This window comes from Solea senegalensis, linkage group LG10 (assembly GCF_019176455.1).
Source record: "Solea senegalensis isolate Sse05_10M linkage group LG10, IFAPA_SoseM_1, whole genome shotgun sequence".
Lineage (NCBI taxonomy): Eukaryota > Metazoa > Chordata > Actinopteri > Pleuronectiformes > Soleidae > Solea > Solea senegalensis.
In genome coordinates, this window is record NC_058030.1 from 13883840 (window position 1) to 13911382 (window position 27543).

Genomic DNA, 27543 nt, shown 5'->3' on the forward strand with positions numbered 1-27543 from the left:
TTCGTCCAAGATGATGTTGGACTGTGTATCTCAGCGTTGTGATCCTGCGTCAAAGTGTCAGTGAAGGCACTGAAGGCATTGTGTTGTGTGTGTGTGTGTGTGTGTGTGTGTGTGTGTGTCAATGTTTAAAAACAAAAACATAAACGATGAGCGGAGGTTAAAAAGGCAGACTAACTGAGGTAACGTGTGACCTGGTTTTAACTGTGGTCAACCATTAACTACTTTAGTATGAGGCCAACCAATGGTGAGTCTGAATCAGAACTCTATCAGAGCTGAGCCTCACAGTAGGGTTTTGTTTACATTTTCAGATTATATCATTTATAGGTAATCATTTTATTTCATTCACTGCCTCATCTTTAATTCTTTTGATTTGCATTTAATTAAATGTTGTAGAATTGTATTTTATGGAAAAATTATCTGTTGAATTCCTTCAGGAAAACGTGAAAGTATCATTTTTTTTTATGTTCATTTTGAATTGAAACAACATCTGTTAACTCCTAATCTGTGACTTTCTCTGTGCCTTATTCATGCGGATGGAGTCGAGACCTTTGAGGCTGTAATCATAATAATAATGATAATAATAATAATAGTTTGACAAACAAATAAAGAATAAGAACAATAAAAACAAATAATAAAAACCAGAGATTTATCTTATATACACTGTAATTTATACAACTATATTTTATAGCCTGTAGCTTATATACAACAGTGTGTACACGGAAAGTTATTAAAGGCATATGTGTTGTCCAATACATAATTCATACTCATGTTAATAGTTTATACTAGGTTTTTTGTGAGATGGTAAATATCTTTGATATTATACTTTATGACAATGTTCAGGCGCATCTCATATGACAAAATGACTCCTTTTGTGTTGTTCAAGGGAAAAAACTATGCTGCCACTAGAATATCATCATGTTTCTTTCTTGACTTTCTCTTTGCTCTACTTGTCCATAGTTGAAATGCAGAGGAAGCAAAGGTCTGAGAAGTAAATAATAAAAGTGCTGTGTGGTTCACTGCTTACATCCTGGACTGTTTGTGAATGAACATCCTGTATAACAGAGTGAACCAAAATGTTAAACTAATGGCTAAATTTGTTTTGTAGGATTCTTTTCATATTTTCAAAGGGGCTAGAGAGGAAACCCCCTCCTGGTTTGGGAACACTTTTAAAAAGAAAAGTAAGTATTGAAAGTATTGAAATCAATAACACACACCTGTATCATGTGGAAATAGGAAATAACAGGACGTGCGTTTTCTGGTGTTTGCAGAATTGGATGTGCAGCCAATAAAAGAGAAAGTGAGCAGCAGGAAAACAACACATGAGCTGAAGAAAACAAGCTGTGGACAGACAGACAGACAGTCAGAGGGTGTGACTCCGCCTATTGATCAAAGACCATCCTCCTTCCTTTTGTCTTTCCTTCACTTGGTTAACTTCTCCAAAAGCCGCGTGGACTTCGGTCACGCTATTCAAACCTCCTGCCAGGCCTTTTTTTCCCCCTGCTGCTCTTCAGTCCGTGGGATTCTGTTACATCCGGCCTGACAAGTCCAGAACCAGGCAGCGGGGCAGGACAGCCCATTTCCCCCCCTGCAGCATTTCTCACAAGCTGCCTTTCATGGAGTTTTTGTGGAAACCATTAATTGCCATCAGTGCAGCGGCGAGGTAAGAACTTTGTATTTACTGCCGCTGCTGCAGCAGCCGTCACGTGTCCGCACGCACGACACGTTAGTATCAGATCATATGTCGCGAAAGAGGGAAAGTAAAGTGGGAAATAAATGGTGGCAAACGTCATGTGAACATGTGGAAATGTTTAATCCATGAAGCGTTTTCAGCCGCAGTGTGAACTCACTTACTTTTCTGTGACAGTCGATCACTTGCACTTCATTTGTTCTTCTCATATTGTTCTGTTATTAATGTGTGAAGTTGCACACGGAGACGCATAAAGCATACATGCTTTTTCCCCTCTTTATGCCCGCAAATGTGCGTGAGTCCATACACGCAACAAAACCACTTTACAAGAAAATGAGAAGATTTCTTAAATGATTTCTAAAGTTGCAAGTTCCCGTTTTTTTTTTTTGTATATCTGAGCGTGACAACATTTGAATTGGTCATTTCGAAACAGTTTTTTTGTTTTTCTTACTGTCATGTCACGTGAACTTGTTGACATCTTCTTCTCGACCCTGCTGACTATTTAATCATCCGATTAATGATTGCGAACTTTCACATATGTGCACAGTCATTCCTCTTCCACGTGCTTTGGGTTTCTTGTGGACGGTTTGCTTTCGGAAGTCACATCACTTTATCACCCTTACCCTCCAGACATGCAACACACGCACACACGCACGCACGCACGCACACTCACTCTCAGAGGTTTGTACAACTATTCTTGTCAGGACTCTCCATTGAGTCCCATTCACTTGGACAGGCCAACTAAAACCTTAAGATCCAGGATGAAATGACAGAGGGGTCAGCATTTGTGATTTAAAAGGAATTGGTTTCACCGGCTCCATCACATTATAGACTGCTACTTCAAAGTTAACTACATGTAGGCGTAAATATTCATGTCAGCCATAGGACTGTGAAGCCTGGAGATTTGTGATTTTGACCTGTGTCAAACCAGGACGACACCAGCTGTTAATCACACTGGTGTCTGCTCATAATATGTGTCATGCTTTATTGTCTGCCTTCCTATAATTGGGAACTTCATTTTCCAAAAACGGCATCGCGTTCTGTTGCACAAGATCTGCAACTAGAGATCGAGACCATGAGCTGCTCGGAACAATGTAGAAATAGGCATGTTTTCCCACAGACCTGGATTCAAATGAAGTTCTATTTGGAAACCGCAGAGTTGCTCCCCAATGGATAATTAACGCATTCTTATTTCCTGGTTCCCTGTAGGAGGAAACCGTAACATGTACAGTACGGTCAATGAGCACAGCACTAAATATTATTTTGTGTATGTGAATGACTTTCAGTCAGTTGGAATGGGCTGCACAGCTGTTTGGGACGTCCATTTCTGCTATGTCCTCAGTACAACTGTGCAGTCCTAGAGTCGCACATCCTTTTGTCGTCCTTAACAGTAAATATAGACATATAAGGCATCAACAAAGTGGGCAGAATATGCAACTGTGAGGGCTTAGCCCCCCTTACCCTAACCCTAACCTAACCACAGTTCACATCTTAACTAGAGCCTTAGAATTGAGGTCTGCCTCGTCAGGACCAGGCTTTGGACCCCATGATGCTTACTGGTCCTGACACGTTCAGTGTTTATAGCAGAAAAGGTCACCAAGAGGTAACAGAAAACACACACACAGGCACACACACCGTTTTAACTATTGACTTGTAAACCCTCACTGAGCTGTTTCCTCTTTGCACGCTTGTAAACCACACTCGCTACATGCAGATCAACCACTGCGCTGTACTTTTCAGAAACGTGTCAACAGGATGAACTGATAACATCTGGACTGTTAAAGTGTGCTGTCACGACCCTGGATATAATTGATGCCTTTGTGGGGGTTCTACAGTGAGAATTTGAATTTTCCGAAGTTTAGCCTGCAGACATGTCAGAGACTATGACATTATTTAAGTTTCTTGGAGCAGATACAGCTGTTACAGCGGTACTGGCAGATATGGTACCATTAGTGGAGTAAACTGGAGAGGACAGGGAAATTTACTACTAATAAAAAAAAAAAGAAAAGACAAAAGAATAGACATGTGGTTTTGTTGTCTGGCTTGTTTGTGCAGAAAGACTTGTGTGACACAGTTATGAATTAATCAAGTGATGAGGTCATCTTTCTTTCTCCTACGAGCTGTCTGTCAGAAAGATTGTGTGCTGCCTTCAGGTGCCTCCGGGGAAAATTAGAATTAGGATATCAAGAAGCAAAGGGTAAATGAAATAAGTAAAACTGATTTCTTTCTTTCTTTCTTTTGTGGTTCCATAGTGTTTATCATTTTAGTTCTCTAATTTCTTGAAACAATAACCCATGAGTCATCTTTACAAAATCAGTGAACATCCCCTGTCACTGTGGCACATAACATGCACATTTTAAATGAGCTTATTCAGCCTCCAGTGCTTCCATTATCACTGGCACCACTGCTGCTGAATCTTATAATAAACTCTGCGCTATATGTGTGCTAGTGTACCGGGCGAATATGAAGAAATCACCTGAAGTTATTGCGGTATTAAAATGAAGAAACGACTTGCATTACTGCACTATTAATTATGGAATAAGATGGAAAGTACCCAAAAATGTCTTAACAGGAAGAGGGGCAGATGACACCTCCTCAGGGGAGATTATACAACATCATGCAACCAATCAGAGAAGGGTGTAAACACTCTCCTTAGAGTTTTGTAAAATGTTTAAAAAAAGGAAAAACAAGATGGCTAGACACGATTAAAACTATTAAACGCGAATGGTGGAAAAACAACTATATTGTGATGGTAGGAACAGGGGCCAGGGGAGGAGCTGGCCCCAAAGTGTTTGGCCCACAATGTTTATGTTTCAGTGTACTTCTGTACTCTCACCCTGATGTTTGATTTTTGGATCCAGAAATAAATGCCTTTTTGATCTGAAGACAACGGCCTCAACTCCAGCTGATGTATCAAGATAGAAAACTTAGTTGATTCTCCACCACGACACTCCTCTGTCTGCCCTTTTAGTAAATCTTGATGTTGATGTTGCTACATCTGCATTCTTCTGTTATTTGTCAACCATCGTGACGTCAACTTAGTCAGCACTCAGTTTTGTCAGTCCAGATCTGCAAGTCCCGCGGGACCTTGCAGATCTATTATTCTGGATCACTTTAGGATGTGACATGTTTCAGTATGAAAGGTACGCTTGATTCTCCATATTAACAATGGTTCACTTCAACAAAGTCAGGACAGCGTGACGGTGAATGAGGAAACTAAATGGAAAACAGCCACCATTAATTTGATTATGTATTTCTGTGCTTGTCTGCCACGATCAAGGCCCATTGTGTAATTGAAGTGACGCAGACATTTTTAGTCTACAGATCAAACATGAATCTGCAGATATTTTGATCATTTACATAAACAATAAACCAAATAATTCTGCTATAAACTCAACATAAAGTAAGTGAGAATCATCGTTTTATTGCAGAATGGAGGGTATTAAAAAGGAGCTATGTTTGAGTGGTGATAAAATGCAATAGAAAAGGTCTATGTGCTGACCAGATGAGTTCTGCTTTGGTAAAAGTGTGATGGTGATGGGGGAAAAAATCCATGAAATATGACTTTAGTTATATCACAGTAAGTCTGATTTCACACTGTAAAAGGCTGTTTCAGCACTGTGTCACATTTTTATTCCAACATTTTTTAGAGGCTCACCAAAGAAGCAATGTATTGTTTCTAGGTTTAACCTGTGATGTAGAGGGAAAATCTGATTTCACTTTATATCTTCTATAACCTCTGCCCTGTGTTGCATCCCATATGACATGGGTTGTGAGTACGGAGAACAGACCTGCCATTATCTCATATTTCATGTGTTCCTTATGACTTCATATCCTCTGCATGTGCATGAACAATACTCTTTCTGAACTTGTCTGACTGTTTTAAGAAAACTGTTCTCGTCGCACGGAGACAGTGGAACCATTATCAATCCACTCCCGTTTACTACATATATATGTATATATATGTATGTATATATGTATATATATATATATATATATATATAAGACACTGATGTTAATCCTTTCTTTGTTCATTTCCTGTACAAACTCTGTGTGACTCTGTTTTGGTCTTGCATTCATCAACAAACCAGAGTAAAAGTTCAGATTTCAACCACAGTGGGTTGGAAAACATATTTGTACAATTTCTTTAATATACATTCCCCTCAGGGTAATTCTTTCTCATTTAACCCATACTATTCTTGGCTTGCACTGCATGCCTACATTGAGAAGATAAAAAAACCCTAAACTAATTAAAGCTGTAGTGTGTAACTTGTGTAACAATGTGCACACACTGTGTCTCAGTATTGTAGTTTTTCGATGTCTTAATTACTAAATTAAGTGTGTTAAGAGTGTTTTTCTAATAATTAAAACAAGCATTTCAGCTTCTTAAATGTGAATATTTTCTGGTTTATTTGCTCAATATAAACAAAGAAATCATTAAAACTGAACGCCTTTTCAACATTAAAACATTAACATTAAAACAGATGAATCCCTGTTGCCATTACCACGCTGCACACAGTGCAATGAGTTTTATGTCACGACTGACAGGAGGCAGATGCTGATAGGATGTGACAGTGACACAGCAGACAATGTTGGAATATGGACCTTGTGTCCTTTCAGAAAGCCTCACGTGAGGAGCCTGACGTTGGCTGAGAATGTCATGAGGCGTGCACGAGAAATGTCCTCATAGTCCTGACTCACGCAGATAGCCTCTCAGCTCCTGTCATGTTTTTACTTCCAGAGCTTTCGATCGTAACCGCTTGAGAAACTAACCTGATTCAGGAATTGTGAAACAAGTCATGGTCGCATAGTTTTGGTCAGTTTAATAGGGTTGAACTGGAATGTGAGTTAGCTTGAGACAACCTAAAACGGTGCAGTAGAATTGTTTGATTTGCGATTATCAAGGGTACACATTACCAACGCTCGTTAGTCATTCTAAGACAAACACGGGCTTGAGAGAGATGTTAATGATAATATTACATGAAGATACTGTAGCGCTTAGCTGTTACTCAGCATGGAAACATCTGGATTTCACCTAATTAGAGAAGAATTAGCAAGCACATAATTTAGTCCTGGTGATAAAATTATAAATGTAAATGTTCTCATTACATAATTTGGTCTGGAGGACAGGATCCAAGGTATTATTTAGGTTCTTTATTGTCATTTTATATTAAGATACAACACAATGTGGTTGAGCAGCAAGTCTCACTCAGAAGCTTTGAGGATGGAATAAATGATAATTACAAGACAAAGTAAATCTTACTTACAACAATAATATAACCCATAAGAAAACTTTTATTTCTTTATTCTTGAATATTTCACAGGCTTGGACATGTCGAGATAATAAAAGGGAAGAAGAAGACTCTTCATCATAGATGTTTTCTCTCCTAGGAGTAAAATAATGCTTAAACTCGTCACTGTCATGTCTCTGTCAAGGCTGATTGACTACCTTAAGCTTGTTGTTTCTCATGTTGATGCATTTTTCTGTAATGTATTCAGTGCTGATGTCTTAGGGATGGACCTCTTCCACTAATGTGACATAAACATGACATATCTATTAATTCCAGTGTGTAATTGTTATTTTTTTGTATTCCTAGATCTGGGCCTGTGTCAGCGTGCCACCATATTGAAAGTTCGTACATGAAGAACAGCCACTCCATGCAGACTCTCGTTGACCCAGTGTTTTAAAGCAAGATGCCATTATTCGATGGAACGATAACACCTACAGTTCTGCCAAAACCACAAAATATGCAAGATTTCTTGCATAAGCAGGCACTGCAGTACAGCGGGGTATATTTTGCTTATGACCCTAGAAGAAGGGAAGAAGCAGGTTTCCCTGTGCTGGATGGCCGGAATCCTGTGAGTCACCTATCTGGTATGGAGGGACACAACCACATATTTTACAGGCAAGAAAAGAATTCTCCAGAAGAAGAACATTCTCATTCTTCCGTCTGTCACGCTCCAGTAAAACAGGGGTTTGCCTTGTACACTAAAAGTCCTGGGAGCAGTAGCGCCACAGCTTCCGCATCAGTGACTGTTGGAGAACCAAAAACTGGAGGTGAGAATTTACCTCCTCCGTCTGAAAACTCCATCTACCTTGCTGTTCCTAAGCCAGTTTATGGACATAAACCTTGCTGTAATGAAGTGGGCTGTGTGATGGGACGATACAGTGTGGAGCATGGCTCGCTGAGGATACCCAAAAATGTCTATCAGCACGACTGGATGCTGCAAAGTGATGGTCATTACACTGAAAGGCAACCCATTGAGAGAAAGACACAGGACACGCTGCTGCAGCAGAGAGGTTTACAGTATGAGCACAGCGCCGAACCACTCAAGAGGATCAGCGTGGACACATACAGTCCGAGTCCGACTAGGACTTTGCCTGCTATGATTGACCCAAACTACAACAGTTACCCTTGCACCCCAACTCGCACACTGTTAAATTCTTTGAGTGAGCGCAGCCACCGGTTACAGGCCTCCCCCAGAAGCTACCCCAGTTTATACCCCTCCCATCCTACATATGAGCATATGACCTCAGAGGTTTATCAGGAACGCTCTCCCATGTCCAAATATGGCCAGCTAACACAGTACCCAGTGTTTTACTATCCCCAGGCAAACGAGGAGCCACATAACAGCACACAGTGTAAAAACATTGGCAGTAAGCAGAGAGAAGATGTCCCTGTTATACTTAAACACACAATCTCAAATCCCCGGGAACATTACATAGTGCCTCAGTCACTTCATGGAGAAATTCCTTTGCCTCGATCTGAAACCTTGCCAAATCATTCCTTCATGCAAGGCTTCGACTATCCATGCTACGCGGTCCCTAGAATTAATTTAAATGCAAGCCAAATCAGAGTGCCCCTTACTAAGCAACATCCATTCCCCAGTTTTCACAGTAATGTTTCCCCATCCAGTCAACATCGGGACCATCCCTTGACGTCTGCTGTCAATCTACATAAGGACAAGCCCAACACCAGCCTGCATGTTGAGCAGCCCAATCCCTCCTCACCATTCCTCTGCAGGAATCTGTCCAGTTCAACCAGATGTACAAACCACCCCGGCGTCTCACCACCAAACATAAAAACAAGTCGATTTTTTCCTTCAATCTCCAGTCTGCTCGTAGACCAGCACGTCCGTCCACCAGGTGGTTTGAACATGAACAGACTGATGGACTATCCCCCCTGTGAATCCCACGTGCCATGGCCAGAACAGCCAAAATATCTTCCCGTTTCCCCGGGAGCATGGCTGCCCCGACCTCCCAGTCAGAGTTCAGATCGCATCCACACAGCTGTAAGTAACGGTGCAAATGTCAGAAAAATAATTTATTCCCCTGCTGTCCCACAAGGAAATAACAACAATAGTCCTATATCCACTTCAGGCACCACTGTTATTAAAGGGTGTTTGAAGAGAAGTGTTTCTCATCCATCACCACCTATCCAAATTAAAGAAGAGAGCAGGGAGTTTTGTGAAGTGGACTCAAAGAAACGACAAAAGTTGGAAGTGATGGAGAATGTCAAAGAAGAAAATAACACTGCTAAACATCCTATGCCAGTTATTGACAGTGTCTTTAGTTTGGCACAGTACCAAACATACCTGCAAGGCACCAGAACGATATCTGCAGGCCAAGTCCCTCAGATTACTGGTCAGTCTTCTGAGGATGGTGAAGTCAAAATCAAACCAGAAGCCAAACTGAAAATGCCAGATCGAGATGAAGAGCAGCCTGTTGTCTCTGTAGATCCCCACGAAACGTGCCCAGATACTCCAATAGAGCAGCCTGGTGGAGAAATCCCTAAACACAAGAATATCAAACTGGAAAAGGTAGATTCGACAGACGCAGATGACGCTGCAGACTCTCTTGTGAGTCAGGAGTACAGTAAAGTCATCATCAAACAAGAGCCCGAAGAGGCTGATTTATATGATGGTGAACACATGCTGGTGATAGAAAAATGTGAAGCAGATGAGCCTGAATGTAAAGCCTCTTATACAGATGAAAAAAAGACTTCAGATGAGGCTAAACCTGTTGAGTTGACAACACCGATGCACTCGTCTTCTGACACATACACACCGATGCACTTGCAGGCGGCCACCCTTCAATCCACACCCAGTACTCCAATGCAAGTATCTGAGAACAACGTAGATTTCAAGAACGTTCCTCCCCAGTACTTAAAAATGGCCGCGGTCAGAATCCTTCTCCCTGACATTAAATATTCCAGTCCAGCTCCTCCACCAGAGAAGTCACCGGTGCAGCCAACAGCCGATGGCGCACCAAAACTAGAGCTCCAAATGCCAGTCCGCAAGCACTTCCTCGAGTTGCACAATTCCCTGTGCAAGCTAGTGTCTAAATCTGTGTCGGCCTCTTCAGAGCATGAGCTGAAGGCCTGGGTGTCTCAGTTGCAACTGACTGATCCTACATCTCCGTCAACCAAAGTCCAGAAGGTGTCATGTTTGCTGGGGGTAAAAGCCAGAGAAAAGTGGCTCAATGAGGAGATGACGACGGCCCTTCATAAGGTCCTCGAGAGGCTGCGAGAGTACACCAGCCAGAAGCGCTGTCCTTTTCCACACGTCATGAGAGCGGGAGCCGTGTTTCTCCCCATGCTGGTGATGAAGGAGCTGCTGTTTCCGGTGGTCCAGGGCAGTTTCATCGACCAGGTCTTGCACAAGCACAAAGTGGAGCTGCGTCCCACGACACTGTCCGAAGAGAAGATCCTCATCCAGCTTCACAAGCGGGCCTGTTCCTCCCGGCTCAGGAGACTGATGTCCCTCAAACACTTGCCTGATATCTACGCTGACGTGGTCAACCTTTTGTATCACGCCTGCGTTTGCAAACATCTCGGTGAGTGCACGTTCATTTCGGAGTGACGGAGGTGATGCGATGACTTGTGCGTTGAATGTTGTCCTTGCAAAAGAAGGAAGAAACTGTCACGTTGCAACGATCGAACATTTACTTCTGATTTTATTTCTTTTGAATATTGATGACAGTTTTCTGAAATGACGTTGCCGTGTGACAGTGCCATGGCATTGTGTCTCTCTAGGTACTGTCACCACACAAATTAGATGTGTTACCAGCAATGGTTGTGCTAATTACCACTCGTGGGACATAGAGGACACAGTGAAGCAAACAAATGTTCTTCAAGAGACAGGAAATGGATGGATAATTTAGAGTCACTCTGAACCTCCCTGCTGTTTCTAGTGCAAAATAAGCAGTTTAATTGGTAAATATCAATGTAAGTCAGTGAGAAGTGTTATTTATGATGGATACCAAGACACAATGAATGAATGTTGTCGCTATTGCATATATGCATATCCTTATGTTAAAAGATATGATGTAAACATCATGACTGTTTTCCTTGTAGATTTCTGGAAATCCCCTTTTGGTTGATGATGTGGTTCTTTTGGGTTTCATTATTAAAATAATTCAGTATTATTAGTCACATTTTGTGCATTTTGACACCTACCCTTTTTTGAAACTTTACTTCTTCAATATAAAATCCATTTATTTTTTACAGAATCAACTTCACCTGATGTCCAAAAGAGAGTCCAGGTATATTTGTTTTTTATGTTGTCCCTCAGTCTCACTATTCTTTGCTTTTTTTTCCCCCTCTGATTAGAAAGCAGAAGAGTCTCTTCGTGCTAATTTTCAGTTTTGAATCACAAAAAAGTTGCATGATTACATTTATGCTTCATGGGTGTTGGGCTGTAGAAAAATCGAAAAGGCTGGCTGTTGGATCACAGTGCTAGAGGAAGGAAGTGACAGCTGGCAGCACACAGGAATTAGACTGTTAAAACAGTTAAATATCCGTGTTTGTTTAAAGGACAATGATGGTGATGTTCTGTTTTGTTGCAGTAAAATCTAAATGAAAATTAGATGCACTTGATTATGTTCAAGTGCATATTTGTGGCACAAATCATGCGTTTCCTATTTCTACTTTTACTTTTGTTAGTTTCATCGAATTTGCCGACAATGAGATGTATTTGAAATATCACCAGACTTGTCCTTGAAATTCTCGGCTGGTGTCCTCCCACAGCTCTTATTTTATTTGGCACATGCGTGCGCTTGCTGGGTTGAGTTTAAAAGCGTTCCTGGTCATTGGTGACTCACTTAACAGTTCAGATGGTTTGGGAGAAGCTGCTGCTCTGGCTTGAGTGCTGTTGTGTCCTTGACTGATAGTACTCTCTGTAGAAGCTGAACTTTTCCCACAGCCTTCCTGTGTTACTCCCACTGCTTCTTATCCTGTCTCTTCTGAAAGGGAGTTTCATGGTGGAGGATCCTGCTGTCCAATCGCCACATTTGTTGATACTAATAGAACAGGTTCCCACTGTTTAAATCTGCAGAGTAAACTAATAATAAACAATGGGATGCTTGATTTATCAACCTGTGAGGTGTTTGATTTTTTTTTTATTTTTTTTTCACTATCCTCGTCCATCCTTCTTCCTCTTTCGGCTTCTCCATTTAGGTTACGCCACATTTGATCATCTACCCCCATCTTACCCTAACCGTTGTGTGCCTCATTTACAGTAATCCACATATTTGATTTAGCAAAAGTTTTACGCCGGATGCTCTTCCTGACCTGTTTTTGTTGTCCACATATTAATAACCAACTTTTTAAAAACTTACCCTCCCATTATGTCGCCTGTATTTGTATGTATGTATGTATGTATGTATGTGTACATATACATATATATATATATGTGTGTATATATATATATATATATACATATACATACATATATACATATATATACATATATATATATATACATGTATATATGTATATGTGTATATATATGTATATATGTATATGTGTATATATATGTATATGTGTATATGTATATACACATATATATATATATATATATATATATATATATATATATATATATATATATGTATATGTGTATATATATATATACACATATATATGTATATATGGCACGTCTTTTGATTCTGGCTTATCCTAATTGCTGCATGTTTCCTGTATTTCAGGATTAGAAGTAGACGATCCCGCCAAAGAAGACAATGTGAGTGAGGAGACTCCTGTATTTTCAAAATGTAGTGCCTCACCGGTCTCACCCCCAGAGTCGCACCCACAGAAACCCCCAAAGGACCAGGAAACAAAATCACATTTGAACAGAAAGAGAACAAAAAGCAGGGTAAAAAGCAGCTCACGGCGCATGTTTCTAGATAGCACTTTGTCAGATGAGGAGGCGGCAGGTGACGTGGAGAAGAACGGAATCGGCGGCGTGTTCAGTGGATTTTGCCGGACAAACTTAAGTGATCAGTCTGCAGATGGTGAGAACAGAGGAAATAACAGTCTGGATTCAGAGCTGGATTCTTCTCTCATTCCACAAAGCCCAACACCTGACAATTCATGGACGTGTCCTCTAACATTGGACCAACTTTCTCCGTCTCCCTCTGACACAGTAATGGAGGACTTGTCCACTCTGCAGCAGCCTGGTATTCGGTCCTCAGGGTCAGCCTCATCTCCTGTTGACTCCAAGAATTGTTCAGGCATGATTCTCAAACTGCGAAAGATGTTTGGCAGCACTCTTCACAAAAGAGCTCACTACCAAGCGGTGTCGTACTCTGGGACCTACGTCGATTCCTCCGTCTCAAAGACTGGGGACGTGGAGGAAGGCGTGAGCAATAAGAGCAACCTTTGCAGGATGCCCAAAGCAAACCACAGGTGGCAGAGGACCGGTAGCATCTCTCACACCTTAAGACCCCTCAAGTGCCCTTCTAAAGGAACATGCAGGTCACACTCAAAGATCAAATACTGTCCCTACTTGTCCGCCTGCCACAGTGCTGAACACAGAAGACGGTGGGTCCTGCGTTCAGCTGTGCAGAGGGCTCGCAAGGCCATAAGGATCCACTACCCAGACCTGGTGGGAAAGAGGATCCGCCATCTGTATGAAGAAGATGACAAATCAGAAGTGTGGTATAGTGGAGAGGTGGTACGTATCCACGAGGCCAACACCAACCCTCTAAAGACTATATTTGAGGTCAGATATGACAGTGAACCGGAATGGAAGTACTATCTTGAGCTGCTAATAGACTTTAAAAAAGGCTGGCTAAAAGTTGAAGATTAGTTCTCACATGGAAATATCACTGTGCCCTCTTTTGTTTTTTACTTGCCAACAAAAGGCTGTTAAGTCATATTTCTGGCCTCCTGAAGAATGAAGTTTGGACTGGATTTTTTTTTTTTTTTTAGGTCAGCCAAATATTATTTGTCACTCGAGAGCCACAGGGCGCATTCTTCTTTGGGGATGGAATGTTTGCAGCATCCTGTAGATGTTTTTGAGTGCTTATCGATGACACATCTAGCTTTTCTGGTTTATTCACTTATTTGTCCCGACGTGAAAGAAAAGCAGCTTATTAAAACAAATCCCTGATTTAAAAAAAATATTTCAATTGTAAGCAACTGTGAAATTGCCTATTTATTTTCCACTTTTCTGTTGTTTTTTTAAACTAAGTTATTGACTGGCAGTTTACTAGTGCCAGTCTTGTCGTCATAGTGATTTCTATCCTGATGATGGTTTGGTTAACGTACTGTGTGTAATTGTGTGACTGGACATAAGCTGTTTCATGTGTCTTTGGGATGTCCCCCATGCCATGGTGTTTTTAATAAGATTTTTTTACCTCATTTTAAATTTTATATCACTTCTCCAGACTGAATTGGTAAAACATTACCCTTCACTGTTGTAGTGATTCCATGTTTTGTGTCTGTTGAAATGGTTTCTCTCCGAAATAAATTTTTTTAACTTGTCACTGACTTTTATGGCGTATTTAGTTTTTGTTGATATCAACCCACAGAAGTTGTTTGGGGATATTTATGAAATATGTCCTGCTCTAAAACACAAAGGCATTTATGCCAGACGCTAGTTTCTTTTAAAAGGTGTCTGTCTCCTCCATGTGGCAACAATTTTAACTGCACAATACAAGTTACACACCAGGAATGCTGTTATTTGAAACCACACCAAATGGCAAATGACACACATTACACTTAATTTTATTAATTATTTGATTTTTAAAGTTCAAATGGCTGCCGCCACAACAAAAAGCATTGTGTCAATCATCAAACAACCACCCATGGCAGAACAATGTTTGCAACATTTTGCACTTTAATGTTTTCTCCAAAACAAACAACTAAGTTCTTCCACATTTTCACACCAGTAGGAAATTTAACACCTTTGATGGCATAAAGAAAACATTGTAGAAAAGTATTAAAAGTTTTGGGATGTATCAGATGAATGTATGTAGCTGCTTCTATGACTTTTCACACTTCAAAATGTCCATGAATTGCTAGCAGGCAGAGAACAGAGTAAGCACTTTAGAGCACATTAGCCCAGTGATCACAGCAATGGTGTTACCTGCAAGACAGCTGAGTGAAAAGAGCCCATCTTTTGATGTCCCTTTAACTTATGTTGTCATTGGTTCATAACTTGAGTGAAAAAAAAAAAGTATTCATTTGTGGCACACAAACCAATTGATCTTCACTGTTCAAACTGCAAAAAAAAAAAAACAGCGCAAAAGAGCTAACATTTGAGCCTAAAATCTATTTGTTTCATTAAATTACATTATGTTACTCTGGAAGACACAGCTCTGCCAAGTTCTGTAGAACACTAACACTGCAAAATAAACAGTGCAGAAATGCATCATGGATGTTTTGAGTAATTAAGATGACTGAGACCAAACCTACTCTAATGACTCACACAGTACTCCCAAAAGTGAGATTTCTCATGACATTTATTCAAATAAACAATACAGTTTATAATTTGCTAGGATAAAATAATAAGTTTTAACACATAAGAAGCATTTGGGATAGAATTCCCCAAAAATCTCAACCTGGGGCAAAGGATGTGTTTTAACTGACTTGCATCAGTGCCTGTATATTCATGTCCCCTCCAGTCAATCTTGTGAAGACTGCCATATTCCAGAGACATGAACGAGCATTAACAAGCAGAGAGCTTGACAACCAGAGCAACCATCATACTGAACAATGCAAAACCTGGAGGGGCACTGACATTTCGAATCCTTAACCCATGTGCGAAAATACAGTCTTTAATGCAGAAGCATAACAGCGTAATAAAAAAGTCCTACAACCTTTATAAGTTTGCCCTCTATTCCTCATCCGCCTATGGTTCACCCAAGTCCATCTGAGTAGCTCTGTTTAAAGCAATCTTCAAAGAGACATGGCCACCATCATCAGCCCCATACCATCCATCCAAGTATTTCCTGCAAGAGTAATGCAAATGTCTGACCCTGTTCTGACAGTGATCCAGCCCAATTAGCAGCACTACAAAGCTCTGCCGTCAGTACATTCTATTACCCTCATTCAATCCCCAAGGTGCAAGCTCAGCTTTGAGGGCTACTCCAAGCCGTATTGGGAAAGAAAGAAAAAAGAAAAGAAAAGAGAGAGAGTGAATGTCACTCAGTTTGGCTCTTGCAATTAATTAGTAAAGTTCTTAAATGTTAAACACCTCTAAAACAACTAAGAGGGTGCAGCAAATGGTTAGAATAGAGGAGCACGGGGCCAGTGCATTTAACCTTTCCCTTGAAGTGTAAAACTGATCACTCATCAACTAAGAGAAACCCTATTTTACCAGTCTCCATTTAGATTTACTGATAAGGTGTAATTGTGCACTGCTATAAAGAGACTGAGAATGACAGGGCGAATGCGTTATTGCCAAAGACCAAACCCCCAAATATTATGAGGGAGGAAACAGACTCAACCTACATGGCAAGTACACCTTTTCAATATTGGTAAATAATAAATATTTCAAAATTATGCGAACACGTGCCACTCTTGCTCTTTAACTTCCATGCATATGGACTATTTACAAATTGAAAAATACAGACTTGCTATTTTGTTCTTTTGATGTTTTTTTTTCCTCCCACCTCCCTGAAATGTCTTTGCCCCTTGCAATCAGCCTATCAACATTCAGCCACCCAGACAAGGATCTCACCACACATAGCAGACATGGCCAGGACAATTAAAGCTGTTGAAAACATTTTCACACTAATGGGAAAACAAAAAATCAAAATCAAAACAGAAAAGATTCACAAGCAAAAAAAAAACAACTGAAAAATAAAATTGTTCAGGGAAGGTGTTACAATACAAGCCAAAAAGGATGTATTTAAGATGATGGATTTTCTGCTTTCTCAAGACTCCACTCTGTTGCTAACAATACTGTAGTACACTTTCTTTTTATTACTCTACCTTTTATTTAAATATAATTTATTTTTAAGATTTTGTTAAACAAATCCAGGAAAAATGATGCAAAAAATTGTTGTTTTGCCAGAGAAGAGGCGGCAGAAGGCCCGTGCTGCCCTGTTAAATTGCATCAGCGCTCTAGTTTGTCAAGATACTCAAGAGTCCGTTGCACTGGGACGTGTCCTCAATCCTCAATGTACTCCCACAGGTCCTTCTCATAGCCTTCATGCACGTGCTGTAGCAGCACTCTTCGCCTGCTCTCGCAGTATCTGCAGAAACAAGAGAATTTACTGAAGTCTGAGAAAACACAAACAGTGGCAGGTGTGGATTATAATTCATCCATCACTGACCTGTACTTATCTTGAACTTTCTGCTTGATATCCTGCAAGGAATCCTGGGATATGTCCCGCTCTAGGTAGCCAGACAGCACCTCTGTGGCATTTTCCAGGTCTGCCTGGTTGTTCTGAACAACCAAAAAGTGACAAAACATATTAGTTCACAGCATGAAAAAACAAAAACAACTTTAAGGTCAGTGATAATAATACGAATAATGAAAAAAATAACTAAAAACTAAAACCGCTTCTAATCAAAATTGATTTGATTCCCTTTAACCATACCTCAAAAATAATGGACTGGTTGTTCTTCTTGAGGTAGAAGGCAAAGACATAAGTGAACATGAGCGTGGAGCGGCACTGGCACAGCACATCCACAGCCTTCTTCAGAAACTGCACCTCAATCCAGGACATGTTGTGCTGCTGCATCTCCTCCATCTTCTGCTTGACCTGAGCGTAGAGCTTGTGCTCAAAGCGCAGGCTCTGCATGTGGTTCATGTAGCGGTTGCAGTAGAACAGGTACCTCTGCAAGGCGGCCCTGGAGCGCTGCACACAGCATAAAACTAGCTTTAATTCCAGCTCTTCGTAATGTTAAATCATATGCATTTCTGACTATATGCTATTCTTCAATGAGTAACAGTTAGCCATGTTAAATATGAAGTATGTCATAACCATTCATAATATTTCACAACATTACATTTACTGACAACAAGGGCCTTTCTGCGTGGAATTTGCCTGTTCTCCTCGTGAGCGTGGGTTTTCTCCGGGTTCTCCAGTTTCCTCCCAGTCCAGGATGCAATATGGAGATTTGGTAAATTGGACACTCTAAATTGACCATAGGTGTGTGAGTGGATGGTTGTTTGTCTCTGTGTGAACCCTGTGATAGACTGGTGATCTGTCCAGGGTGTATCCCGTCTCTAGGTCACCTGAGATTGGCACAGCACCCCTCACAACCCTCATGTGGAGGATAGATTGGTAGAAAATGGATGGATGGACATTTAATGACGCAATAAATATTAAGCAGGTGCTCGTACCATTTTGGCAAATGGATGGTGTGTCTTAAGCATGTTTGACACAATCTGGGTCCACACTAATAATACACCGATGCATTGTGAATGTTCATTTATTTTGTTGGCTGCTTGGTTATTTTGAGGCTAGGCCAGTTTATGCTAAGATTTAATTGCAGTGCTGACTTGATTTTTTTTTCTTTTTTGGAGAAAGCAGTGAGCTGGATGAAAATTGACCAGAACAGGAAGCGAGAATCAGCGGAGCAGTAGGGGACGTCGAGATACCGCCAATCCAAGTGCCTTGATACTGTCGTGGACCTGTGACGTTATCACGCAATGAGTCTTTCATTCTCTTTGTTCTGCTGCAGTGGAGTAGGGTCAAAGATAAACAGTAAGCAATGGCTTTGATATATATGTTTGGGCTCAATATAATTTTACTACTACCTCTTGGGCATCTCTGGCTGCCTTGGCATCATCTTCATTGTAGCGATTGCAGTTGTACCTGAAACAGTGACAATATTTTAAAGAATGCCAGAACACACATTTTACTGCTCAGAGCGAGACATTTCACATTTACCAAGTCAGGATATTCAAAGTAATCATTACAGATAAAACAACATCTTAATGAACGACATTTACCTCATATGAACTTTACTTGAGCATTTGGATTTTATGCAACTTTCTTCTTCTGCCCACAACACCTCAGTGGCAAATAGAATAACTTTTTAGAAATTATAATCAAAGCCCGTGGTAAAATGTATTAAGTCCCTTTGAGAACAGAGACAGGACAACATACAATGGTATTGCGCATCCAGATATAAAGCTTGGACATTAAGTTGATAAATTGTGGTTAATTTCTATTATGAGGAGTTTCATCATTAGGGAAAACTGATCATGTAGGTCACTTGAAAATTCAGTATAGCTCACCAACATTCAACCCAAGTAAATATTTTGAAGAGCCAAACTGGAATCTGCATCTTTCTTCTCAATTCAAGACCTCATAACTGATAATGTTCATATTTAAAATTCTTGCTTTTCATTACAGTAAGTAGTGTGTTGTAGTGTAAATTAGTTCACGTTTCCTTTGCATCTGTAAACTTTCAGAAATGAAGTACGGCCGAAAAGCACTGCCTGTTTGTGTCAGAATGAAAAAAACTCTCAAATGATTTTGGTCAGGATGCTTGTGACAGGAAATGTAATTTGCTGTACATTAGTGACTCTACAGTGAATCTGAGGATCACTTCTTTCTCCGCTGCTTCCTCCTATCTCCATTTGCTACTCTAACTTCATCCTGCACAGTCCTCTCCCTGTCTATCATCCTCTCTCCCTCTTTGCAGGTATGCAAACAGACCGACATTTGCCTATAATATCCAAAGAACGACCTCATCTTGACACAACGGGAAAATATAATGAGACACTTCATGATTATTAGTTATAATAACCAATGTTGAACTCTGTTAGAACCCCTAACAAGGGCTTAACCTCTCCACTGCATTTACTGTGTGTGCATTATTTCTCACCAGGCTGAGCCGTGGGGCTCCCATGGACCAAGACAGACCCAGCAGAACTCTGCTTTGCAGTTCTGGTTTCGACAGACCATATGATTGCAGCCACCATCTTTCTCAATGGTCACATGGCATTTTGGACACTCCTGTCAGGAGAGGGTATAAATGATAAATGATTTAGTCCCTACCCAAAGCCAAGTGTTTTACAAAAAAGAAATTAGAGGAAAAAAAACTAAATACTAAAACTGCTTGATTTCTTTTGGCTAGCTTTCTTATGTTGTATAATAATAATAATATATACGTTGTTGTTTGTATCCAAAACACTACCAACTTATTAAGTAAACAAACAGACCCTGCTCATTCCTTACCTTCGTATTTGCTGCAATCCAGTTTGAAGTTTCACTGTCATCGTCACATTTCTTTATCCATTTTCTCAGCCACTACAAAATCATTAAGATGACAATCAGAAATGATTACACTGAGAGTAAAAGCCAACTTTAAAAGGAAGGAAAAGTAAATTACTTTATATTTCTGGTAATAGTGAAACATTCAAGCACTCCAGATAGGCTTACCTTACACTTAACAGGATCATGCCAATTCTCTCCACAGTTGAAACTGCAACATGAGGGCATATTGCGTCTCAAATAAAGTACTTGTAATGTCAGTCAATAAAAATCAAACTTATAATTTTTTTGAACAAACTCTCTTACCAGAACTGACGGCCACACTTGCACCTCACTGGCTTGGCATCTGGGTATTGGACTTTGACAACATGATGGCAGTCTGGTGCTGGGCACCACTTTAACAGTCGATTGCACTAGAGAGAAAGAATGAGACAATATGTATTTTTCCAAGCAGGCAAGTCTAATGCTTAACATGACAAGCCAAAGTGTTATAGTTAATTTGGATAATACCTATTACAGAGAAAAAATTGCTTACCTCTACAAAACTATTTGTAATTAAATGCTGGTACTTCAACTTCACTTTTGAATCTGTTATGAGGCGCCTACAGGAAAGGACACACAATTCACCATTAGTTTTGCCTACACAAAATGGCTAAAAGCTTCCTTCCAAGCAATATAGTTTTTCTTTTTCCTGAGCCAACATTACAGTCAGAAAACTTGATTTTCTTGTATAAATATGCAACACTTATGATCTTACCACGGTCCATTAACCATGATTTAACATTTAAATGTTGTCTTAAGAACATATGTGTCAGTGCCTGTAGCATCTTAAAGTAATAAATGAAAACACTAATAAATCTCTTGCTGGCTATTGGGATCAGAATGTAGGCTAAGACAATTACTGTTGGCTTAACAGCTGGTGCAAGAGATTAGCGTCCATGCTTCCAATGAGGAGGTTCCTTTTCACTGCAGGTTAAACATAAACACTTTAAAGCAGTAATGTTGGTCTATAGCAGAAATTCCACTAAGAAATTCTTAGGATATGGCCACAAGAGCCATCATTTTGTTTCCCGTTAGAACAGTATAAAAACAAACGGATACTCACATGACTGTGTTGTCGTCAACCAAAATGTCACAACTATGAGCGGGACAAGAAATTGTCTAAAAAGACAACACAGAAAAAATGTCATTAGTCAGACTGAGCAATTAAAAGACTATGGTTGTTTTTGTACTAAGTGTTCAGGAAATCTCAGTTGGTACCTGTCCCATTCCTTCTTCTATGATTTTGGTGGTCAGATAATCTCCCCAGCACTGCATGCAGAACTTGTGTCCACACTCCAGGCCTGTAAAATACTGTAAGAGAAAATCATCAAATGAAACAAACAAGGCATAACATGGGCATATTCACTTTTAGTAACTAGACAAAGCATAGGCTCCGGAGTGAGGCAAAATGCACATTTGCCCAAACAAAACTCTAACAAACTACTTTTGCAATGCTTGGTTTTAAAAATGTTTTTTTATATATATATATATTTTTTCAGTTGTTAAATTTTTAAAATATTGTTTCTGGAAGACCTCTTGCATTCCAAAACATGATGGACATGAAGGGACCAACCTGATTAAGTATGACATTAAACCATACTGCCAAGAACTGTGATTGCCACAGAAACTGTAGACACATTAGAATGTAACCATAGAAAAATTAGCACACTGGTCTTTAGGCCAAATCGAAACAAATCACCCTCTAAATTCCTCTTTTTTTCCCGCCACAATTTCAAACCTAGCAATGCAGGTTTATAACTTAGTGACAATGCCTCAGTTAGGGTCCAGCCTTTTGACAAACAATTTGAAATATGTGTACAACTACATAATGTTAGACCTGAACAAAGTTAACACACTCCAAAAAACAAAATTCTGGTGTCATTATGGGACTTACAGAGTTGGGGAAGTTCAAATAGCAGATCTGACACGGCATGTCCTGTGCCGATGACCTAGTGTTTATTGGAGTACGGATCCTAGACTTCTTACTGGGATTAATGACATGACACTCAGAGAAAAGCTTGTCCAGATTACCGTCAAAATATCTGTATACGTTGAAAAAGAAAAAAGCATTTTGATAAGCATGAAAACAGCCACTTTCTTAGGTGGTAAATGAACGATGTAATTCAGAGACAGTTACCTTTCCATAAGTTTTTCTTTATCCCAGTTGAAGTGACTGAGAAGGATGCGTGTTATTGTTGCAGGATTCTAGGGGAATGAGAAATACGTGGTCAAAAGCAAGCCCTAAATATCACATTACATTACAACAACCTATAATTGAAGATTGGTATGTTAAAATCTCTTTTGTGGAACACATTTCAGGATCAGGATTAACCCTCATATTACATCAGAATGATTATAATTTAATAATCAGTACTTGTAATTAGTTTTCACACACACTGCATAGCTACCACCCATGTATGTTAGTTAGTATTAATAAACACATCTGAAAACTCTTTCATCACAGTATAATCCAATAAAAACTACCACAAACTACAGGCTTAGAAGTTACCACAGACTAAGTTAAATTAGCTTATGTCCTACATTCTCTGAAGGTTTTTCTTAATGATCCAAGTACATCTTTACAATGTGTGGAGTTTGCCAGCTGTTTATGACCCACCAAACTGAACATTGAATACATGATTTACAAAATGTGCACACCATTGGCCATGACTGGACAGATGACGTGTAAGGGGGAAAATTAACAAGGCTGTGGAAAAATGTCAACAAGTGAAATGAACTATCTTCTGCATACGGCAGTAAAACCAAATGTGGTCCTGAACTTTTGTCAGTTCTAAATGGTCATCTTCTTCAGCACTTGTATTCGCAACATGGCCGTCCTGAAGTACCAACAATGACATAGCAAATACCAAAGTGTTATTGAACCTTAATGTATTTTCAGCTAAACGTATGTAAAACATAAATGTTTTACTTGTGTTGTTATTTTAAACCTTGTAGCATTTATTATCATCTTGTCACCTTTGGCTGCAGTCAAAAGCTGATTTCCGACAAGCACTGAAGTTCAGATATTGTTTGGAGATTGTCCAGAGGAGCGCAGCGTGAAAAACAAAATGTCTGCAAAAGAGGGTGTGCAGGCTAGAACTCATGTCATCTATTTATGCGTGTTGTACGAGGGCTCCAAAAGTTAATTTCTCTTTTGTGATTATCTGTGTTTTTCTCTGTGCTTGTCAAGTTTGCAGTGGGCATGTCTGAGAAAAGTTCACCTCACAAATGTGGCCTTTTAATCAGCTATACAATGCCACAGATCCAATCACAAGACGCTGAATTATTGGCGAGGACATTTATGGAATACCGAAGTTGCGTAGGCAAGAAGTCATATGTAAGTATCAAAACACTATCCTCAAATCTATCACAGATCTCCTTTACTATGTTAAAAGAAACTATTAGATGTGTGTGGTGTCTGAAAACAAATCTCAAATGTGGAAACAAAAGGTTACAATTAAGAAAGTTCACTGCAAAAGTGCCTGACGGCATAAATATGGAATATAGGCTTCATGCCTCCTGCATACATGACCCAGGCAGTACCCCTCACCTGGATACACCCAGATTATCCTGCTGTTTTAAACACATCAGACTCAGACAGTTTCTATTGTGTTTTTCACATTTAAACAACAAACTACAGAGAAAGTCCAGATCCAGTTCTCTGAGCATTGTCCTGTCTGAAAGCAGCTTTAAAGCCAGCTCAGGTACAAGTGCAGTACTTTTTCTGTGCTACTATTAAATTAATGATATTATTGCCCTACCTCAGCAATGGAGATTTTCAGCTAGCCAATAGGACATTATTTAATGTACCTTGGCATGAATTCTTTAAGTCCACACTAATGAACAAAAATAAAACAAGCACATGTTGCTCCTAACAACAGTTTTATGCTCAGAAGCCAAATGTAGCATTACAATCTACAGTCTTGACCAGTGTTTGAATATCAGAACTCTGTAGCATTTATACAAGTTGAAAGAGTTTTATCTGGACTTTTTTGCAGATACCCTGAACTGAGAGACACTAGCTGACTGTAATGGGAGGGGAAAAAAGCTAGAGTTTCAGTTCAATAGTAATAATATTAAAATTATATGTTTAACTTATATGTTAACTATATATGTATGTGTGCATGATAGCACAGGCTAAGAACATTATTAAGCCCATTATTTTTCTGTTTGTGTTGTCATACACACTGAGTAGTGTCACAGAAACCATCCATTACTTGTTTATGGCCAAAAGAAGTAATACTGCAGTCGAGCAGTGAGAATTCTTTGAGCGACATAATTGTAAACTTTAAGCATTGACATTGACGAATAACAGGTTTAATCCTACATTATCTGTGTGCTTAAATGTTAATTAAATAGTCTGAATATGACACACTGAAATATGTCATCTGTTTATCCAGATAATTACCACTGGCTGATGCTACAACATCCCAGCCTATGTGTTAGTTTAACTGTGAATTGTGAAATTGGTTCCAATGTACTAATGAATGACATGACAAACTATGACTAAACTTAACCACATGAGTGCCTAGCCCAAAACTACTGTGACCTGATGCACCATTCCTAACATGAATCCTATCTTAATGAAGAGTATACTGTTCAATGTGTGTTGGCAATATGTTAGAGAGACTGTAGATTGTGGTGCTTTACTGGTTCTACTGAGAAATGTTCTTACTTTTTGGATAAAGTGTTAACAATACCTCTAAGGTTATACGTGGCTACAGCCATTTCTGTTCTCTGAATTTTATAGTGGCTACATATGAAAAGACAGAACCAGTCACTCTTCACAGGTATCGTCATTTGAGACATTTACCAGAAAAGTACATTTAAGTGAGGTTAAACATCTTATATTCCACATTAATAACTCGATTTCCACATTTAAAACTAAATTTCATACAACAGATTTTTGATATTTGATTTGAAAATGTTTTTCGTTGGTGTTGTACAAACAAATCGAAAATGTAATCGCTAAACTTAAAATTCTATTTATAGAATAATCACCATGTCATAGTCTCTAATGTAGAAATAACTCCCATGTGCCTGTTCACAGCACTGATAACCTATATATTATAGACCTGCAGTCTTCCTTTCAGTAAATTATTACCCTGATGTATATAGCTGTATATAAATCACAACGCTTTTCTTAAAACGTAATTTGTGGCGGAGGTTTGTCAAGACCAATGTTAATTTTATTCTTTACCCAAGTGGAGCCAAGTGAAAGGAAATGGAGGCCCAAGATAACGAAAGACCGGGGGGCGCCCGTTAGGTTCTCTTAAAATGAAGTTTTTTGACTAGTAACTAGATCATGTCTGGGTGAATCATCCATCCAATTTTTTTAAAAGTCGTGATAAGGACGCGTTGAAACGTTAGGTGAAGTAGCCTAGCATAAATCTGGCTAACAAACTCGATGACCAAGCCTTTCGTCTAACAGTAAAATAAACATTATTTGACTGTTATTTTATCCCACCTAGTCACGTGAAATTTGAAATTGCTAGTGAATGGACTTCAACTGTCGTCTAGTATGACTAATTAGTTGTCTGATTTCAGACGTCAAGTGTTACAAGTAAGGAGCTTGTTTAACGGTGCATTGGCTAGTTAGCACGCTGGCTAACTTACGAGCCAATGTTAGCATAGCAAACGTTACTGTCAACTTCTCAATCGGGACTGGACTACTTCCTGGAACATTATGGTCTACTTTAAAGTGGCCCCGGTTTGTGTAATGGACTATGCACTATTTAAATGGTAAGAAAATGTAAAAATACATGTGTGTTTTGTGTTAATCGTACCAGTGTTTCCAATGTGCCAACTTCCAGCTAAGTGAACTACTCCTACCAGGCTAACAGCTAAGCTAACGTCCATGGCCTGTTAATGCTTCACCCAACGTCTGGACCCCGGTCTTTCCTAACACTGACATACCAAACTACCTACCTGGATGACCTCGTTGACCTCCCTGATACACTCCACCATATGCTGGAGGATTTGCTCGGCAGTTAAAACCTCAAATCGGTAGTCCTCTTCCTCCTCCTCCCCGGGACCGTGGCTACCCCCGCCAGTGTCGGCGCACTCGTCTCGCTCTCCAACGGCCACCACGGGATCGACCAACTCCACCTCACCGAGCTCCAGGGTGTCGTCGTCGGGCTCCTCTTCGGCGCTATCCTCGCTACATTCCTCCTCTTCGTCGTCATATTCATAGTTATATCCTTCGTCTGAGTCCATTCCTAGGGTGGTTATCAACTTGTGACAAGCGCACCTGAAAGTCTACAGTGTGGGAAAACGTTGCTTGTGGAACAAAAATTACCCGAATCTGTTTTCAGCTGCAGCGAAAATAACAACAAACCGTCGCCGCTGCTAAGCCAACAAAGAGACACAGCGTCACCAACTGACGACGGCCTTACGTCAGATGGACTGTACAAGAAAATGTCAGAAACATTCTTCTTCGTTTTCGTTTAACGGTAGTTGGCGTCTGTAATGATCATTTACTGCCTCTCTTAACCTTATTTTTTGTTACAGATGACTACTACTGCAACAACAACGGCAGCTGGCATCCGTATGCCTTATTCCGGATTGATAAATCAGTCCAACCTGCAATGTTATATTGCCGCCTGCCTCTTATTCCTTTTATTCCTAGGATAGGCTGTCTTGTCATAATATATGTGGGACAGCAAAACAACGACATTTCTTTTGCACTCCCTGATGTGTAAAACGCAATTATAGTACACATGTATTCCTTATCTCGTATTCATTGTCTGTTTGCTCCAATTGATCAACTGATTAATAACTAATTTTACATCTGGAGTTGTAAGTCCAGATGTAAAATTAGTTTTTAACGAATGTCACTGAAAATATGAAGTATATTGTTTATTGTTGAGCTCGGAGGCCTAAAATGCACAGTGTAAAATAAACCACCACACACAGTGTTAATGAGCTGAAAATTAACTTACTTACACAAGTTAATTTGTGACATATATTACAATTAAATAGAACTGCAATCACAAACAGTAATTCATTGACTCAGAGTTCCCTGCGAACAACTAATCGCAGTGGGTTGGGGTCCCAGTATGTCAAAGCAACAGGTGGGTTTTTTTATTTTATTTTTATTAGCAGTAACCATTTCAGACTTCTACAACCTTTCACCTCAACCTCTGGAAGAAATCATCCATCATCCCTGCCCCATCCCTAATACAGGTAAGACAAGTCAATATTCAAAGTATTCTTGTATACTTGTTGATATCTTAAAATGTAACTCTGAAATATTTTGGCCACATCATAATTTTTGACACCAATAAAGTGTCAGTTAGTGTGATTAAAATAAGAATCTTTTATACTCATCATATTTCTCACCTTGCTGACA

At 39.7% G+C, this 27543-nt stretch overlaps 2 protein-coding genes across 3 annotated transcripts; one reads left to right on the forward strand and one right to left on the reverse strand.

The window, feature by feature from the left end:
• The first annotated feature begins 609 nt into the window (after positions 1 to 609).
• Positions 610 to 14460, forward strand: lg10h15orf39 (linkage group 10 C15orf39 homolog). The gene is made up of 4 exons (XM_044035701.1): positions 610 to 1178; positions 1269 to 1660; positions 7285 to 10523; positions 12675 to 14460. The coding sequence occupies exons 3-4, from the start codon at positions 7382 to 7384 to the stop codon at positions 13775 to 13777; spliced, it is 4245 nt and encodes a 1414-aa protein (XP_043891636.1). The 5' UTR covers positions 610 to 1178; positions 1269 to 1660; positions 7285 to 7381; the 3' UTR covers positions 13778 to 14460.
• Positions 14461 to 14791: 331 nt separating this feature from the next.
• On the reverse strand, positions 14792 to 26579 carry arih1 (ariadne ubiquitin-conjugating enzyme E2 binding protein homolog 1 (Drosophila)). Of its 2 annotated transcripts, none has more exons than XM_044035703.1 (14): positions 26121 to 26579; positions 22330 to 22397; positions 22087 to 22234; positions 21411 to 21503; positions 21256 to 21311; positions 20686 to 20752; positions 20457 to 20563; positions 20319 to 20361; positions 20115 to 20186; positions 19762 to 19892; positions 18686 to 18743; positions 17520 to 17780; positions 17253 to 17365; positions 14792 to 17171 (listed from the first exon to the last, which is right to left on the reverse strand). In XM_044035703.1, the coding sequence occupies exons 1-14, from the start codon at positions 26406 to 26408 to the stop codon at positions 17087 to 17089; spliced, it is 1590 nt and encodes a 529-aa protein (XP_043891638.1). In that variant the 5' UTR covers positions 26409 to 26579; the 3' UTR covers positions 14792 to 17086. The 2 variants fall into 2 exon arrangements, with proteins under 2 accessions (XP_043891638.1, XP_043891637.1); XM_044035702.1 differs by having other exon boundaries at positions 18683 to 18743.
• Between the last annotated feature and the right edge of the window lie 964 nt (positions 26580 to 27543).